The sequence below is a fragment of the Notamacropus eugenii genome, chromosome 5 (assembly GCF_028372415.1).
Source record: "Notamacropus eugenii isolate mMacEug1 chromosome 5, mMacEug1.pri_v2, whole genome shotgun sequence".
Classification (NCBI taxonomy): Eukaryota; Metazoa; Chordata; class Mammalia; order Diprotodontia; family Macropodidae; genus Notamacropus; species Notamacropus eugenii.
The window spans coordinates 370860132-370877603 of NC_092876.1; the positions used below are offsets into that span (position 1 = coordinate 370860132).

Here is a 17472-nt window from a genome sequence, read left to right on the forward strand (position 1 = left end):
AGGACCACAAAGCGAAGCTTGAGGAGAAAAAGAAAAATTTCTTTGCGGCTTCTCGCTGGATGCGGCAGTGGCCCATTCGAGCCGGTCTCGTGTCGGCTGGGGCTGGGGAGGACCGGAGCCTACGCAGGGTGGCGGGAAGCAGAATCGTAACTTAAAAAAAAGGGAAAAGTTTTATGGAAAAATGTGGAAACGCACTCGCAAGAACAGCTCGGCTGTGGCGCGCTTCGGGACCTGGCGAGTCACATTTTCCTGGCACAGCCGCCAACCCGCCTGAGGTTGACCAGGGGCAGAGGCATCTACAGCCTGCTTCCTAGGCTCCCGGGGCTCGGGGGTCCTCTGATTTAGGGAGCCAAGCGGGAAGACGTAAGGCCAGGTGGGCGGGGAGGCTGCTGCCCGCAAGAGGGTTGCGATCGGAAGCCAGAAGTGAGCCGCAGGTCGGGGGCAGGAGAGCTCGCGGGGCATCCCTTTGGGCTGAGGAGTGCGGTGCGCTAGCCCCCACGTGCCCCCTGAGTGGACGGGAAGGACGTTTTGCAGGAGCGTTTAACCCCCACGGCGGGTCCCCCTCTGCATGCAGGCATCATGCACATGCACACACGGAGTCCAGCCAGGGCCGCCCGGGCACTTTGGAGGGGGTGGGGTGTCCTGGTGAAGGCACGTGGCGCGTGGCGGGGTGGGCGGTGTCCCGGATAGGGACCCTCTGGCTCCGCTTCCCGTAGGGCGAGGCGGAGATGGAGAGGCGGGGAAGGGAAGGAGGAGTGAAGGCGGCTGGTTGGGATGGAGGGGAGGGGGGGGCGTTGGGGGTGGGCAGAGAAGCGTGTAGGGAGAAGCGCGCGCCAGCCTTCCTCTTTTTCGCTCCCCCCCACCCCCGGGGCTGCGACCGCTGCGGGGCATGCGCGGCTCCGCGCGGCGCTACACAAACATGGCGGCGGCGGCGCCGGCGTGAATCCCGGCGCCGGACGGACCCAGGTGACAAGAGCCGCTCGACCTCCACAGCCTGCTCCTGGGACCTCCGGACAAGGTGAGTCGTGACCTTTTGCTTCAGCCAGCGGCTTATTTCTCCGAAATCTCCTCCTCCGCCAAGTTCCCGCTGGCCAGGCGGGTCGGCATCGGGTGTGTGTTTGTGTGTGTGAGTTGGGGGTGGGGTGGGTGAACCCCCCCCCCCCCCCCGGGCTGTCTAGCGCGGGGAACGCCCCCTTCACAACCGCCGGGCGGCGCGCGCCCGGGGTGGGGAGTGGAGCTCGGCTCCGCCCCCTTCCTCCACCCCTCTCCCGCGCTCCGAGGAGGCCCCCCCACACCCGCGGGAGGTGGGCGGGAGCGCAGGGTGGGCTCGCGGCGGTGGCTGCGGCGTTGTCGCCCCCCTCCCCCAGCCTTCCCAGCTCGCGCCCGCTCTTCTCGGCTCGTGGCTTCCCGGGCTGTGTGCATCTCTGGGGCGCTGGGCTCGCGCTTCCACCCCTCCCACCTCCTCAAACTGTCGGCCTCGGGGAACCTAGGAGAATCCCCCTCCTGGTGTCCTGAGCACTGAAGAGGTGACTGTTTCTTTGCCTTTCCTTCCTTTCCCCGGCCTCGGAATGGGGGGTGGGTGGGCTCCCCCGGTGCAGTCCTGTGCACCGTCCCGGGTCGGAGATATGCGTAACCTCCGAACTCCTCCAACTCGGTCCTCCAGTCCCAGGGACCTGACACCTTTCCCTGCCCTCCTCCCCACCCTCAACTTTTCCTCGGACGGGACACCCGCCCTTTCGCCTCTTCTCCACATTCCCCCCCCGTCCTCCCCAGATAAGAGGGCAGGAAGGGGAGTAGGGGTGGGGACCCTTCCCGTGAGTGGCCGGGGCCCCGCGCTTACCCTTGGCCCACTGGCGGAAGGGGGACTCGCGGGCGCTGCTGCTGCCCGCCCCGCGGCGAGGGGGGCGGGATGCCTGCGTCCTGCGTGATGTTCTGAAGTCGGGATCCCGGGGCCTTGAGGACTGAGAACTTGACGCAGTCTTGGCTTCGCGGGGTTACTCTTCGTTCGGGGCGAGGACGCGGGGCTTTGGGGAGCGTGTCTCGGGTGGGAGACTGGCGGCTTGGCTGCACTTGCACGGCGTCCACGGGTGCCCTCGGGCAGTCTTTACTTGGAAGGTGGTGAATGATGAGGGACTGTGACTCCCTTGCACGTAGTAGAGAAACAACTAGTTAGCGCGTTCCCTACTTTGGAAAGTTTTTTTGGGGGGCAGGCGTACCCCCTTTTTTTGCAGGTGTAACTTTGTAGGTATGGCTGTAGTAAAGAAGAGGAGGTAGGTCTTATGACTTCCTGTACAAGTCCGAATATTTTATGGTGTTTTTACTTTAAGTTTTTGAAAAGTACACGTATTTGCAAGATTTCATCTTAATCTTGGGTTTATGGAAGTAACTTAGATTGCCTTTTATTTTTAGTAACTAAACTTTAGAGTATTATAAAATTGTCTTTTTCACCATTAGAAAGGTTTTATTAAGCTTATCTTTGTACAAGATGTTCTATTTTAAACTTCCAAGTATTAATTGGTAAAGACAGGCATTTTCAGTCTAAGAGGGGGAAGAATTGAGACCAAAATGCCATCTGTAGGCTTCCTAATGATATTTTTCTTTTCAGAAACTTTATGATGTGCCATTTTAATTATTAGAGAACGAGTCACTCCAGCTTTGAGAGAATATCACCTGTCCTAAACCAGAAATAGCATGAATTTTATCATTCGATCCAGTCAACGTTTGTTAAGCACCTGCTATGTGCCAGGCAATGTGCTAAGCGCTAGGGATTCCAAAAGAGCCCCAAACCAGTCCCTACCCTCACAATCGAACCGTGTCTCCTGGGGAGTCAACATGCAAACACATGTACAAGAGAAACTACACACAGGAGACCTAGCAAGTTATTGACAGAGGGAGGGCAGTAGAATTAAGAGGGGTTGGGGAAGACTCTTCTGGAGGAGATGCGATTTTACTTGGGATAGTATAAATTTATTTTTTTATATGAAGCATTACTTTCGAAGAAATCATAGGGTTAAACTACTTACTAGATGCTCATAACACATCTTCATTATGGTTATTATGCATCTGATGTATTCTGTATAAGTCAAAGATTATAAAAAGAGAAGATCTTATATTTTTATGCTTATTAGTCCCTTTTGGCTATTGGTGTTTCCTCATCAATGAAATATAAACATGGAAAATGGAAAAAATACTTTAGAAGTGTATCCAAAGGTGAAATTCTTGAGACCAAGCCTGTTTATATATATCTACATGATATGATGTCCTCAATGTATTTGGATATATTGAACTCTTTATGTTCTTCCAAATCGCCTGAGATTTAATACCTTGTTTGAGGGGGAGGAGGAGACAGAGAGGTGAGGTCCTGAAACCATTTAGGAAGGTAATTGCCAAATATTTGGAAGATTGACTGGATTTTAGAAAATGTTATTTTGGAAAAGAAATGAGATAGAACCACCGCATGAAAGAGCACACTCTCAGCTATTTGCTTGTATCCACATAGCCCAAGGATGTCTGATTTGATATTAACAGTAACTGATATGTTATGTAGTGTTTTAATGTTGGCAGAGTACTTTACATTGGAGCCACACAACGGTCTTGTAAAGTAGTTAATATAAGTAATATTCCATTTTATAGATGAGGAAATTGAGGCTGAGAGAGGTGAAAAACGACTTGGTTGTGGTCACACCCATAACCTTTCTGACTCCAAGTCTTTCACTTTCTCTAACATGCCTTGTTGGGAGTATTGTGAGTGTTTCTCAAAATGAGAGTTTTATAGGAGATACTTTTCATACAATTGTCAGACCTTTTTATTATTCATTTAACAGTACATATTTGTTGAGTACATACTAAAATTTTAGCAAGACACTAGGAATGAGGACACAGATATATAAAGAAGGGGTATATAAGTAGATTATAGAATACCTAAAAGATTTCTTCATAAAAATTCCAAGGACATTAATTAATGAACAGTTTACTGGAAAATTTTCACATATAAATCAGTATAGGTATTAAAGACAAATCTTAGGGCAAGTTTAGGGGAACAGTTGAGAAAAAAAATCTTATGAAGAATATTCTTCCTATAAATCAATTTTGACTTTTTATTTGCAGGAAGTATATTGATAATGATACAATTCAGTTTTATATTAAAATATATTTGTATGAGAAACTAATTAATGCTCCAGTAATAACTATGAAGCTCTAAATCAGTGAAATAAGAGTATTTCCAGTGGTTAAGGGTCACTATGAAAGTGAGACCTGGAGGCTTCCTTGTTCTTTGGTTGAGGTGTTCTCCACCCTCCTCCCCCTAATTACTCACCTAAACAAGTATTTTTCTTAATGGTCAAGATTTTAAAGTTTTTTCCTTAGTTGAATTTTAACTAATTCTTGTTAGAACACCTCTTGTTCAACTGTTTAAAAATCTTATAGCCTTAACAAACGTGTTATGGTCTGTTGTAAAGAGACATGTCTTTCATTTTCTTTTTTGGTTTGTTGAATTTTAAGTGCTTGCCTCCTATTCCAAGATACTTTTCAGCCCCTCTTTGCTGTTGGTGTCTGTTTCTTCATCAGTGAAATGGTGATCGTAATCCTTTGTAGCCTCCCTGAGAAATAATTCATGATAGTAAAATGCCTTGAAAAGGCTGCATAAATATTAAGTCATTCTGCAGGACATCAAAGTGTCTCCTTGGGTTCATTTAAAGACGATTGGAATCACATTCTTTATTTTCTTGGAAGACAGTTTGAATATTCTACAGTCATTTGTTTTTGTCTTTGTTCCACTGCATTTAGCACAGTGTTTTGTACTTAGTAAGTGTTTAGTAAATGTTGTTGAATTGGACTTACAGTACATCTACCTTTTCCAACCTCAGGAACAGCGAAGTCAGAGATGTGACTTCTCTGAAATAGCTTCCCAAGGATGCTAAGGAGAAATTCTTGCTGCTGCTCTAGCTGCTGCTAGAGTGGTTCTGTTTTCCCAATGCTTACCTTGCCTTTACACCATCTTTGTTCTTGTTATAGTAGTTAATGGTAGTCTGAGGTAATTTCCTGTATTTCTTTCCCCCTCTCTCCGTATTCCTATTTCTGACTTTTGTTTGGCTAGCTTGGAAAGACAGGTTCTAAAGAGCCAAGATTCTTGGCCCCTGACAGAGTTATGGAACTGTGATGAGTAAGTTGATTAGAGCTGTATTATGGGTTGGGATTGGCAGTCAGATAAAAGAGGTAAAATAGTGTCCTTTAGGATCAATCTGTGTGTATATGTACTTGTGTTGTTTTTTTTTTTTTTAAATTTTTAATTTCTGAAAATTTTTCTTTATCCAAGATGCCTTAGAAAAGAAAGTAAAATGATGGTTTTAGGAGCTCAGAATTTTGGTTTGGAAGTGAAATATTGGGTCATTTTGAAAGGATTTCCTGGGTATGGATCTTAAAATTTGTTATTTTGTCTTTGGAAAACTGAAAAAAATCCCTGCCATTTTATGTTAATGTAGCATTAATAACATAGGTATTTTGTTGTAAGATAAATTTGAATAACTTAATTAAACTTCTCAGAATTTAGAATGTTTGCATCTAAAGATCTGTCAAGGGAATGTTCCAGTGATCATTTAATCCCATTTATAATTTAGGTAGAATTGGTGAGGTTCCTGAAGTTATTTCATTTAAATAAAGCCACAAATGAACAATTTGACAATTAGTTACTATTTTTTAGATTGCTTGAGTGGAATTATTGCCTCTCTTGATTTTTTCCCTTTAACTTAGTCCGTTTTAAAATTTTAGTCTTAGAATACCAGGAGGTCACAGAAATTATAAGAATAGTGATTTATATGCTCCACTAAACTCATAAATAATTCTGTTTGAACTATTTGGCATGAAATTAACATCTTTCCATCAGTACAAACAAGTATTAGCTTCCAATTGAATTAATAAATGACACTTTTTTTTTTTAATAAAGAGGAAATGATTTTGGAGCCTGAATGTAGTTAGACTCAAATAATAGTTGATATGTTAATGTTACCAAACTTCATCTTCAGCTTATCTGGGTAAACTTTTTCCTTACACAAGATATGGCAGAAGGGAAAGATAATGAACTTGTTGAGACACTCAGCATTGATAAAATAAGAGATTTGAAAGATAATGCATATCTATTTCAGTAATAGTCTAGAATATGACAAAGTATTTCTCTTCTAATTAAAAAAGTTTTTTTTTTTTCATGATGGTATAAGTAGTTAATTTCATCATCTCTTTTTGGGAGGTGGTAGGAAAGAGATATGCTTAATACCTATGTTTCTCTTCTTCAGTTACTTATTTTTAAAATCCTTTGAAATGTCTATGCTTAGCATTTGTGCTAATAAACACATTTTGAATGATTGTAGAAATTTTTTAATTGGGTGATTAGCTGATATATATGTGTGTGTATATGTGTGTATATATATATTAATGTTGAAGAACTTGACCAGAATCCTTAGTTTTTGGGCATTACAGATTTGGATTTATTGTGTGCATTTTTACCTTTTGTCTGGTGTGGATTGATATTGGCATTTCTATTGTTTCTCCTAGATCTGGTATTAGAAACCATAAATCTAGACGAATAATGGGGACAAGCTGTAACCTGACCATTTCCTTTGTCAAAATGTTGCACAATGAGGTATCTGTAGTAAATTGACATGCCCACCATTCATTTTAGTATTATTTTAGTGTTTGCAGACTTTATTTAGTGAGCCCATGGCTGTATTTTAAAAGAATAGAAACCTACCATTATAAATTAGGATTTAGGTAATTTTTAATTTTCAGTTTTCTGTCTTCTGAAATACTTTAAGTTCTTATAAAATATGTAAATTTCACTCAAGTTGTTTTTAAACTTAGTGACAAGCAATTATAAAGAAACAATTTAAATTTGTGGATTTGAATTTTCCAGGTAATTAAATTATTCAAACTAGATAATTTTTCTAGTTGGGTTCATGCTTATTTTGACCTGGGAAAGGTTAAATTTCTTGAGTTTTTCAGAGTTGGCCTGATTTAAATAATATAGATCACTAATCTGAAGGAATTTAAATTATTACTTAGGAAAAGTGTTTTCTTGATTAATAAAGGACATTCTTGTTTGTTAAGACCTATAAGTCATGTTTTTATATAAATGTGTTTCCTTTTTTTAGTAGCTAGCAAAACAAATTTTAATTTTTTTTCCAATTAAGAAAACTGAATAATAATTTGGTAGAATCATTTATCAAAACTGTTTTATGTAAATATTTATAAACCAAGTAATTTAGGCTATAAATTACCTGAAATTCAGTAAGTTAGTGATTATTTTAGATAATATTTTCAGCCCATTAGCATATCTACAAAAACAAGGGAAATAGAAATTGTTTTATTTAAATACTATAGGGAAGATCTACATTCAGATTTTACCTCTGATGTTTTTTAACTGTGTGATCATGTTCAAGTTACTAAAGCACTGAGACTTTAAGTAGTTTCCCAAGATATAGATGATAGTTGACTTGTTGGAAGAAGTTCCCATGTGGTCAAAATTATATAACGCACATTTTCTTCATAAATGTTAAGCAAAACATATGTTTAAAATATCTATGATCTGTTTTTTGAACAATGAATTAAAATTTTCAGGTCAGTATGTGAAATTCAGATTATTATTTATATAATCTCCTCTTTGTTTCCAGTTGTTTATTTATTGATTAGAAAGAGATATATTTTCTTATTTTTCAGTTTCCAGAAGCTTTTTGTTCAAAAACTTTCTTAATTTAGAATGGAAAATTTAGAAAGGAAAATTCTAAGATATGATTGCTAGTTTTCCGTGAGTCAGGTGTGTGACTTCCACAAGTTAAGACTTTTGAAAAAGATATCATTAGACGATATGTATGGTATAGTTGATTACTAGGTCCTGACTTTTTTTTTTTGTACTATTTCATTTTCTTTGTTTTTAATACTGGGTCTCCCTATCTTGTCTATTTTGGGAGTGAAGAGGCCCTACTACTGTTAGGCATTGAAGGTTTGACTTGTTTCCATTTCCAGCCTGGCCTGGTTCACCCCTTTTTAAGCAACTTGGAAGTCCCTTTCTTGTGGGAACTTACCATTTTGGTGCCAGAGTTATTGTAGATATCTGATGAGTTTTACTCCTATTGCAGCTCAGAACTCCTCCCCCAAAGGATTTACCAGCCTCTGCTGGTAGCTGGTAACCCAGTAACAGGCTAGGGAAGAGAATAAGCATTATATAGCACCTGCTATGTACCAGGCATTGTACTAAGTGTTTTTTGCAAATATCTCATTTTATATTCGACAACAACCCTGGGAGGTAGAACCTATTAGTATTTCCATTTTGTAGTTGGGGAGAGAAGCAAGTGTAGGTTAAGTGACTTGCCCAGGGCCGTACAGTAAATGAGGTTGAATTTAAATGAACTTGGTTCTGACTCCAGACCACCAGTGACTCTAGCTGACTACTGCTACAGTCTTGTAACACTGTATCAGGCTACACAGTTGATCGTATGGAAAGATGTTTTCTGGATGAATTGTACAGTTAAGTATCTCCTCTTGTTTCCTTGACTGATTTTACATATGTGTATGTTTTATGTTCTGACCCAAGCAGTGACCTATGTTGTCTTTTGTATTTCCATTGGGCCTGTGGGGAGGGGGAACCTTGGGCCTGCTTATGTAACTTTGGTGTCTACCTTTCACCCAACTCTCACCTGTGGCTCCAAGAAGCTGTAGCATGTTCAGTGGCCACATTCTAGTAGATGGGCTAAAAAACGTTGAGGGTACTCAGGCCATCTTTGAGTTAAGGGATATCTGCCCCAGAAGAAGACTTCTTCAGTGGCTGTGAAGGCAGCTGAAACAGGTACTTTGGGAGTGTTTGGAACTTGGTCAGGTATTGAAGATGCCAAAGTCATCCACTTCACTCTGGGCCACAGCCAGTTTTCTCTAAATTCATGATGGATTTTGATGACTTTGGAAAAGAGAGTGAGACTGACACCTTTGTGAAACTGCCTCACTTAAATCCAATTCATTTGAAAGTCAAGACATCACCCCATGATGTCACTGGTTATCTTTGAAAACAGATGCTATTCAAAGGCCAGTGTTTCTTAAATTAAAACTACATAAAGTAACTCATCATATTTTCAGAAGTTAAATTACTGGCAACTTCTGTGAGAATTGTTTATGAACTCAAAAATTAAACAGAAGGGTATTCTTGAATATGGGTTGTTCCATCCTCAGGCCAGTTGATATTGAATTGTAGAGTAAAGTAGCAGTTCAGAAGTAACAGTGTAGTGACAATAGGGAAGAGTTGGAAGAGTGTATACATACAGGAATTTGGGACCATTTACGGAGGGACAGTTTTCAGTAATCGTATTACAAAGCAATATACTTAACATGACGTTTTCAAATAAAATGGTTAAAATAGGAACTATTTTGGGTAGTTAAAAGGGATAATATTTAATCTGAAAAATTAATTTGTGTGAATCGGTATATTGCTGGTGCTGCTAGATGAATAATTGTGCTTTTAAAAAAATACAGTGCTAATTTAAAAAAAAAACAAACTGATTTTCTGGTAGCTTAGTGAGGGTTTATTCTGACTTCCCTCTTAACAAATTGCAGAATAGGTGTTAGGAACTTGTTTGCCCTTTCTTAACAGTTAACCCTTAAAAAGATAGGAAACGCTCCTCCCTTTTAAAACCCACAATTCCAGAAACATTTGTGACTTATGTTTCAGTAGTAGATCTTAACTAAATTTTCATGATTTTATAGTGTGATGAGTCTGTTGAGAATAGTTGAATTTAGATGTTAACTTGGAAATTAAAGTGGAGGGAAGTTAGAATATATAGTTGAATGAAGTAACAGTGAAAAGAAGTGCAATCCACCGTGTCTACATCATCTAATGTAATTTAAAGATAATTATTTAGATATGAGTTAATAATTAGACACACAGGTTGAAAACATGTTGAAAGAATCATTTAATTTTGAAATGTTAGTCTTATGAGTTCATCTAGATTGCGTAGGCTTTTATTTTAGTAATTCTTCATGGTGATAGAGAGGGGGAATGATAGCTTTGCAGGCAGTAGTAGAAAGTTTCAGATAAATGAAATCAAGCATGAGCTCTAGAGTTATATGATGAAGCAAATGGGCCTTAGGAGAAGTTTCATTTAACTAGAAAGGGATGATATATATGAAATTGGATTGTCATTGAACATTAAATTCAGTAAGAAGTTGTATTCTAGATGCTGTTTGAAAAAGTAGAAAATGACTGATTTGACTCTGCTACTTTAAATTTAGTCTTAGTCTGCATAACATCTTTATTGTAGATAATATCATTTATGGGTAAATTTAGATATAAAGTAATTTTTGTATGTGTGTAGAAAAGTATTAGGTGAATAATTTGTGAATTCAAGCTAGTGGGAGGTTTAATTGAACTTGATGCCATTCCACCGCTGTTTCTCAAGTACTTTCCATGTATAACATTTGACAGATTTGATTCTTCTTATTTCCTGAAAATGGATTATTTTCAGTATATTGAAAAAATATTTTAATATTGTAGCTAAATTTTTCATTAGTTAAGAGTTTTCCATCTAGCTGAGAACCCTTCATATTGCAATAAACTATCATCATTTGACTTTTGAAATGTGTCTTTTCTTTTTGAGCATTAGATTATTTTACAGAAAAAAATTTCATTTAACTTTGAAATGTTTTGGGCTCATTTTTAATGAAACATGGAAGCTACTAACCAGTATTTGTTACTTTGTAGAAGATTAGAGCCCTAACGGATGTGACTCTTTGAAAATGAAAAAAAGTATTCAGAGGCAGACTTTTGAAATTTTTATCAAAATTTGCAAAGAATTCTTAATTAGCTCAGTAAACATAAGCTTAGTTTTTATGGTACCTTCAAACAGCTCCCTCACTACATCTTAACATCATGCTGGCAGAAAGAGTAGGACTATTGAATCGCCAGCTCATTTCCTAAAGCAGTTTTGAGTTTTCCTTGACTGTCTAACTACTGATCAGGCCTGTCTCTGTTAACTTACTAGTTCTGACAAAGTGACATGACTACTTTTGTGTTTTAAAAAAAAAAAAAGTGATGATATTGAGAGTGAAGAGTTACTAAACCTTCAGGAATCCTTTGTACCTCTTTCTAACTCTTCCCCATCCTTCTCCCTGTAATTTAGTCTGTGTTACTATTTCTTAAATATATTTATTGAGATTCAGAATTTTAGGTTTTAGAGTTAAAGAATGTGTTTTTTACTTAAATCTAAAGAATTTTTGCCCATCTGCTATTTTTTATAGATTGACAAAGCAAAACTGATTCTGACAGTAAAATGATTTCTTCTAGAAGAAGCTATGTTAAAAAAAAAGGTAGATATTTTGACTTTGAAGTGCTATACTGTATTAAAATAAAATGTTCTAGTTAAAAATGTTCCAAATATTGCATTCTGTTTCACAAATATGTTTGGAAGTAATTTCAACATTTAAGGAATCCTTTTAAGTAATTTAATGCAGATTTCAATGTTAGGTACCAGAGATACAGATAAGAAGCAGTAGAGTTACTGGGAAAAGAAGGATGATAATTGAAACCAGCAAACATTTCTTAAATAACTATAGGATACCGTACACTATTCTAGGTGTTGAGGATACGATGACAAAAGTAAAAAAGTCCCTACTTCTTCTAAGGGACTTAGTTCTATTGTGTGGGGGCGGAGGGAGGTGGTGTTGTTGAAAACATACATGCAGGTAAATAATACACAAAGTAATTTGGAGAAGAAAAGAGCAGAGCAACTACAGGAATCAGAGAAAACTTCATAAGGAGGGATTTCCTGAGCTAAAGTTGGAAGGAAGACTGTACATGTCAAGACTTATCTAATAGAGGGCAAAAAGATCTTCAGACAAAATGTTTATGATATTTGAGGTGAGAGAGATTATTATTAACTGGGGAGATTAGAGAAGACTTTTGAAGGAGATGACACTTGTCTATGGAGGTGAATAGCCAGAAGTCTGACAGCACCTCTGAAGAATGTAACCCAAATTATGTTGGAAGAGGTTGGTTCCCTTGGGGAAGTAGCAGATTATTGTGGAAATGTGTCTAGTAATGTAGAACAGTGTGGAACAGGTGCTTTTGGTGCATAGAAATACCAGTATGCTGGCCTGACTTAGAAGAATTCATAGGGTACCCTGAGAAAAATATGGCCATCCCAGCTACTATATTAAAATACACTAATTCCCTAGCCTATTTAAGTTAGAAAAGGAAACTAATAAAGAAGACAATCCAGAAATGGATAAAGCAAAGGAATCACATGGTTTGGCACTTGTTTCCAAAAGTGAGTCATAATTGTTAAGTGTCAAGAGATTCAGTGTGTCTAGCTGCTTGTGAACTTTTTGCATCTTGATTCTGTCTTCCATCACTGAATTAGCTACCTTACCTATTTTTTTATCACTTGCAATTTTGATAAGCACCTTATCTATGCCTTTTTTGAAGTCATTGATAAAAGTGTTGAACCTTAGCATGGTTAAGGAAAACCCCTAGCACATAGTAATTGTGTATTAAATAATGGTTGATAATTTGTTCTAGGTACAGTCATTCAGTCAGTTCCAAATCCAAATAGCTGTATGATTATTTTACCCTTAAGAATACCTTGACAACTTTGTTAGATATCTGTCTGAAATCCAGGTATTTTACTAACTGAACAGTATTTGCCTGATCTACTAGTCTTTTAACCCTGTCAAAAAAGGTAATAAGATAGTCTTTTATAACTTGTTCCCATAACTCATGCTTCTGAGTGGTCACAATCCATCCCTTTTTAATAATCAGGTTTAGTTAAGCTTATTGCCTATCTTTTGAAGGATCCATCCCTTTTCTCTTTCTGAAAATTGACTAGTTTGCCAGTCTTCAGTCATTTTCTCTTTGATTCATCCAAGATTGTGTAGACAGCGGTTGAATTCACAGGTTCATTCAGTACCCTAAGATATAATTTGTCCGGGACAGGCAGCTAGAGGCTCTGTTTTTATCTTTTTACTTATGACCCACCCAGTCTCTCTCAGTGGATGACCTGATTTATTGAGAAAATGAAACCAAGCAACGATAGGTAAGATACCCTAGACTAAAATACTTCAAGGGCAAGTCAGTCTGAATCTCAGGAATAATATTCTGAGACTAATGAAAATAGTTCTCTCATGGGAAAAAAATGGAATTTGTCTGAAAGGAACAATGTGGATGCAGCTTACTATTTAACTTGGGATAAAAAAGAAATGCACAGAAGATGGAAGTAAGACTAGTTTAGCCACCTAACTAAGTGAATATTCACAGCATTATCCTCGTCTATGAGCTTGACTTTGCTTACTGGGAATATTTTTGAAAGAATCATTTTAAAAGGCAGTTGGCAAGTATCTAGAAAGGAGGCAGTGGTTACAGAGAGATAGCTTGGCTTCATCAAACAAGTCGTGACAAACTAAAGCTCCTTTCTTTTTTTGCCAGGGTTACTAAATTAGTACATACAGTTTACCTTGATTTTAGCCAAGCTTTTGATAAAATATCTTATTCTTGTTGAGAAGATGAAGAAATAGGGAATTACACAGTAGCACAGTCAGATGGATTCAGAGATAATTGAGTGGTCAAAGAGTAGTTATTAATGAATTCACTGTTAATGTGGCTGAGCTTTATTGGTTGGCCCTATGCTGTTTAAAAGTTTTATCAATGGCTTGGATGAAGGATATAGTCATCAAATTTTTAGATGACGCATAGTTAGAAAGAAAAGCTACCACATAGAATGGTAGAGTCAGTATTCCAAAAGGGTATAGGTGAGCTAGATTGTTGAGTTGAAACTAATAAAATGAAATTCAATTAGGATGAATGACTTGCTCTTAGATAGAAAAAGTAAACTCCACAAAAGTGGGAGAGATAGGGATAGGCAATACTTGTTCTGAAGAATATCTGAGGGTTTTAAGGGAGTGCAAGCTCAGTAAGAGTGCAGTTTGGTGCAGCAGCCAAAAAAACCTAACATGGAGGCACATAGCTTCTAGGAAGGGGCTGGTGATAATCTCACTGTCTATTATGCCTCTGTCAGACTTATCTAATAGAGGGCAAAAAGATGTTCAGACAAAATGTTTTATGATGGTTGAGGTGAGAGAGATAATATTAACTGGGGAGGTTAGATAAGACTTTTGAAGGAGATGACACTTGTCTATGGAGGTGAATAGCCAGAAATCTGACAGCAACTCAGAAGAATGTAACCCAAATTATGCTGGAAGAGGCTGGGTCCCTTGGGGAAGTAACAGATTATTGTGGAAATGTGTCTAGTAATGTAGAACAGCATGGAACAGGTGCTTTTGGTGCATAGAAATACCAGTCTGCTGGCCTGACTTGGAAGAATTCATAGGAATTATCTTTCTTCTTTTCCCAGTAACTTTACTGCTTCTTATCTATATCTCTGGTACCTAACATTGAAATCTGCCTTAAATTACTTAAAAGTATTCCTTAAATGCTGAAATTACTTCCAAACATATTTATGAAACAGAATGCAATTTTTAGAACATTTTTAACTAGAACATTTTATTTTAATACAGTATAGCATTTCAAAGTCAATCTTTTTTTTTTTTTAATGTAGCTTCTTCTAGAAGAAATCAGTTTTACTGTCAGAATCAGTTTTGCTTTGTCAGTCTATGGATAAAAAAATAGCAGGGCAATAATTCTTTAGATTTAAGTAAAAAACACATATTCTTTAACTCTAAAATCTAAAATTCTGAATCCAGGCAGAAGTCTGTTTACATGGAGAAGAGATTAAATTTGGCTGGAATTGAGAGGTGGTGGATTCCCCTTCTTTGTAAGTCTTAGGCACAGGCTGGATTGTCATATGTGTTGTGGGGATTTCTTCATGTATAGGTTGGCCGAGATCACTACAAAGGTCCCTATTAATTCTTAACCTAATGATTTTTGTGTTACTATTAACACAAATACCTTCAAACTAACCCATCTAAATCTCCACCCATTTTTTCTGTCCTGTCTGTGATGCATAGGTGGTCATCCTCTTCCTAGACAGGGCTACCCCTCTATTTGTGCCTTTCATCCCTTAAAAGAGCTTGCCACATTGACCCTCCACCAGATACAGATACCCCCCCTGTACAATCTCAATCTCTCTCTCACTCTCTGCTTCCCCTTTCCCCCCTCTTCCCTTCTCCTCTCCACCCCTTTTTCTTTGTCTCTTCTGTGCCCCCCTCATTTTTTCATTTCTCAGCCTTTCTTGTCTCTGCTTATTTACTGGCTTCTCCAGGGTTGCCTTCAGGTATGATCAGGGTTGCTTCATCTTTAAAAATCTCCATCTGGCTCTAGTATCTCAAGTTATCTTTCTCATTATTCCCTTTCACTGCCAAATTTTTAGAAAGAATTTGTGTTTATACTCACTGGTTCTGCTTATCTCCCATTCAATTATCAAAACTTTGCAACCTAGTTCCGGACCTCACTATTCTATTGAAATTGCTTTTTCCAAGGTTACCAAGGTTCTCTTAACTGTTAATTCAGTGATCTTTTCTCTGTCTTCCTTCCTCCCTCTTAATTTCTTTGCAGTTTTACATTATTGGATATCTTCCATCCTCCTATACCGCCCACCCCCCACCCCTATACTTCTATAGACCTTTGGCTTCTCTGACACTTTTGTCTTCTGATTGTCCTCCTGTCTGACTTTTTTTTTTTTTTTTTTACTGGATTTATCTCTCTCCTTCCCCTAAGCATGGTTCAGCACCCTCCCCCCCACCCCCATTCTACTCCTGTGCTGGACGACTTCTTTACACTCTTTCCCTTAGGTTCAGTTGTCTCCTTATACCTAACTTGTTTCAAAACTATATATCCACCTTGAATCTCTTCTATGAATTTCAGTCACACATCAACAGCTGCCTGATGGATATTCTGTAGGCACCTTAAATTCAGATTATACAAATAGAACCAATTATCTTTACTTCTAAACCAGGGATTCCTAGACATTTTTTCTTCTCATGGACTTCTTTGGCAGTCTGGTGAAGCCTCTAGGCCTTTTCTCAGGCTGATGTTTTTAAATTCATTAAAATGTGTGTGAGTGTGTGTGTGACTACAAATGAAACCAATTATGTGGAAATGAAATTACAAAATTTATTTTAAAAATTCATGGACCAATCTCCTGTTCTAAAACTACGCTGCTCAAGCTTACATTTTTCTGTTTAGCATGGCACAGCACTTTCAGTCAGTCAGGTTCCTAACTTTGCAGACACCTTTGACACTTCTCCCTTCCATACCCCTAGTTGTCAAATTCTGTGGTCTATCTTTTTACCCATATGGCCACCATTATATTTAATAAGGTCTCACCAACTCTTGCCAAGAATGTCATAATAGTATATAGTAGAATGAAAACAATTTTCTTGTTTATTTTGTTTTTGTATTCCCATGGCCTAGCACAGTTCTTGCTGCAGTTAATTGATTGATTAAATAGCCTCCTAATTGATTTCTGTTAAAAGGATCACTTATACAGGTAGAGAGGTCTTGACAAGGAGAAAGGCCACCTTATTATGTGAGATGGTTGAAGGAGGAGATAGTGTCAGAAGACATTTTGGTATTGTGAAATAAGGAGGAAGGGAGAAAAGGGAGCTCTGTCAAATGGCTTTAAATTTTTTCAGTAAAATATGAGGCATGGTTTTAATCTGAGAGAGAAGTCATGAGAGGTTTGAGGAGGGATGAAAAGATGTGGAAAAGCTATGGTAAGAGTGGGATATAGTGAATTGATACAGGAGGTGTAGAAAGGTTGCCTACTGGCAGAGAGGGCTCAGAGGAAATTGTGTAACATAAATTTATGTGGACCTAGCAGTTCTGACAGATGTGTAATTTTCTCTACTTTTGATCATCATTGAGTATGTAGGAGGAAAGGTGGTTGTTAGTGGGAGTCATCCGAGGTTGAGGCTTGGCAATTACAATCAACGATATGATAAGGGGGCCAGGGACTTGAGAAGAGGATAATGAGGTTTTAAACTAGTTTAGCAAGGGGTTAAGATGGGAAAAAGAGGAGAGAATGGCAAAGGAGATGGCATGGAAGAGAGAACTGAGGTGGACTAAGATGAAGGTTTGGTAAGGGAGGGTAGAGAGAGAGGTGAAAAGCCTAAAAAGGGATTTCAAAATTTTTTTTAGCAGAATATTTTTTTAAGATTTAAATGTATTTGATTTTAGTTTTCAACATTCATTTCCACAAGATTTTGAGTTCCAAATTTTCTCCCCATCTTTTACCTCCACCCTACCCCAAGATGGCATGCATTCTGATTACCCCCTTCCCCCAATCTGCCCTCCCTTTTATCCCCCTCTTATCCCCTTTTCCTTTACTTTCTTGAAGGGCAAGATAAATTTCTATACCCTGTTGCCTGTTTATCTTATTTCCCAGTTGCATGTAAAAACACTTTTTTAGCATTTGTTTTTAAAACTTTGAGTTCCAAATTCTCTCCCTTCTAACCTCCCCATCCACCCCCGTAGAGAAGGTCAATGAT

The 17472-nt window shown here is 38.7% G+C and overlaps 1 protein-coding gene across 2 annotated transcripts in view; it reads left to right on the forward strand.

The window, feature by feature from the left end:
• The first annotated feature begins 704 nt into the window (after positions 1-704).
• Positions 705-17472, forward strand: part of SCML2 (Scm polycomb group protein like 2) — a 162098-nt gene continuing 145330 nt past the window's right edge. The window contains exon 1 of one of the 2 annotated variants that reach the window (XM_072614216.1): positions 705-1018. In XM_072614216.1, coding sequence (XP_072470317.1) covers positions 775-1018 — 244 coding nt within the window. In that variant the 5' untranslated portion in view covers positions 705-774. Of the gene's footprint in view, positions 1019-1225; positions 1527-17472 lie in introns of those variants that run through there. The other variant, XM_072614217.1, reaches the window with a different exon arrangement.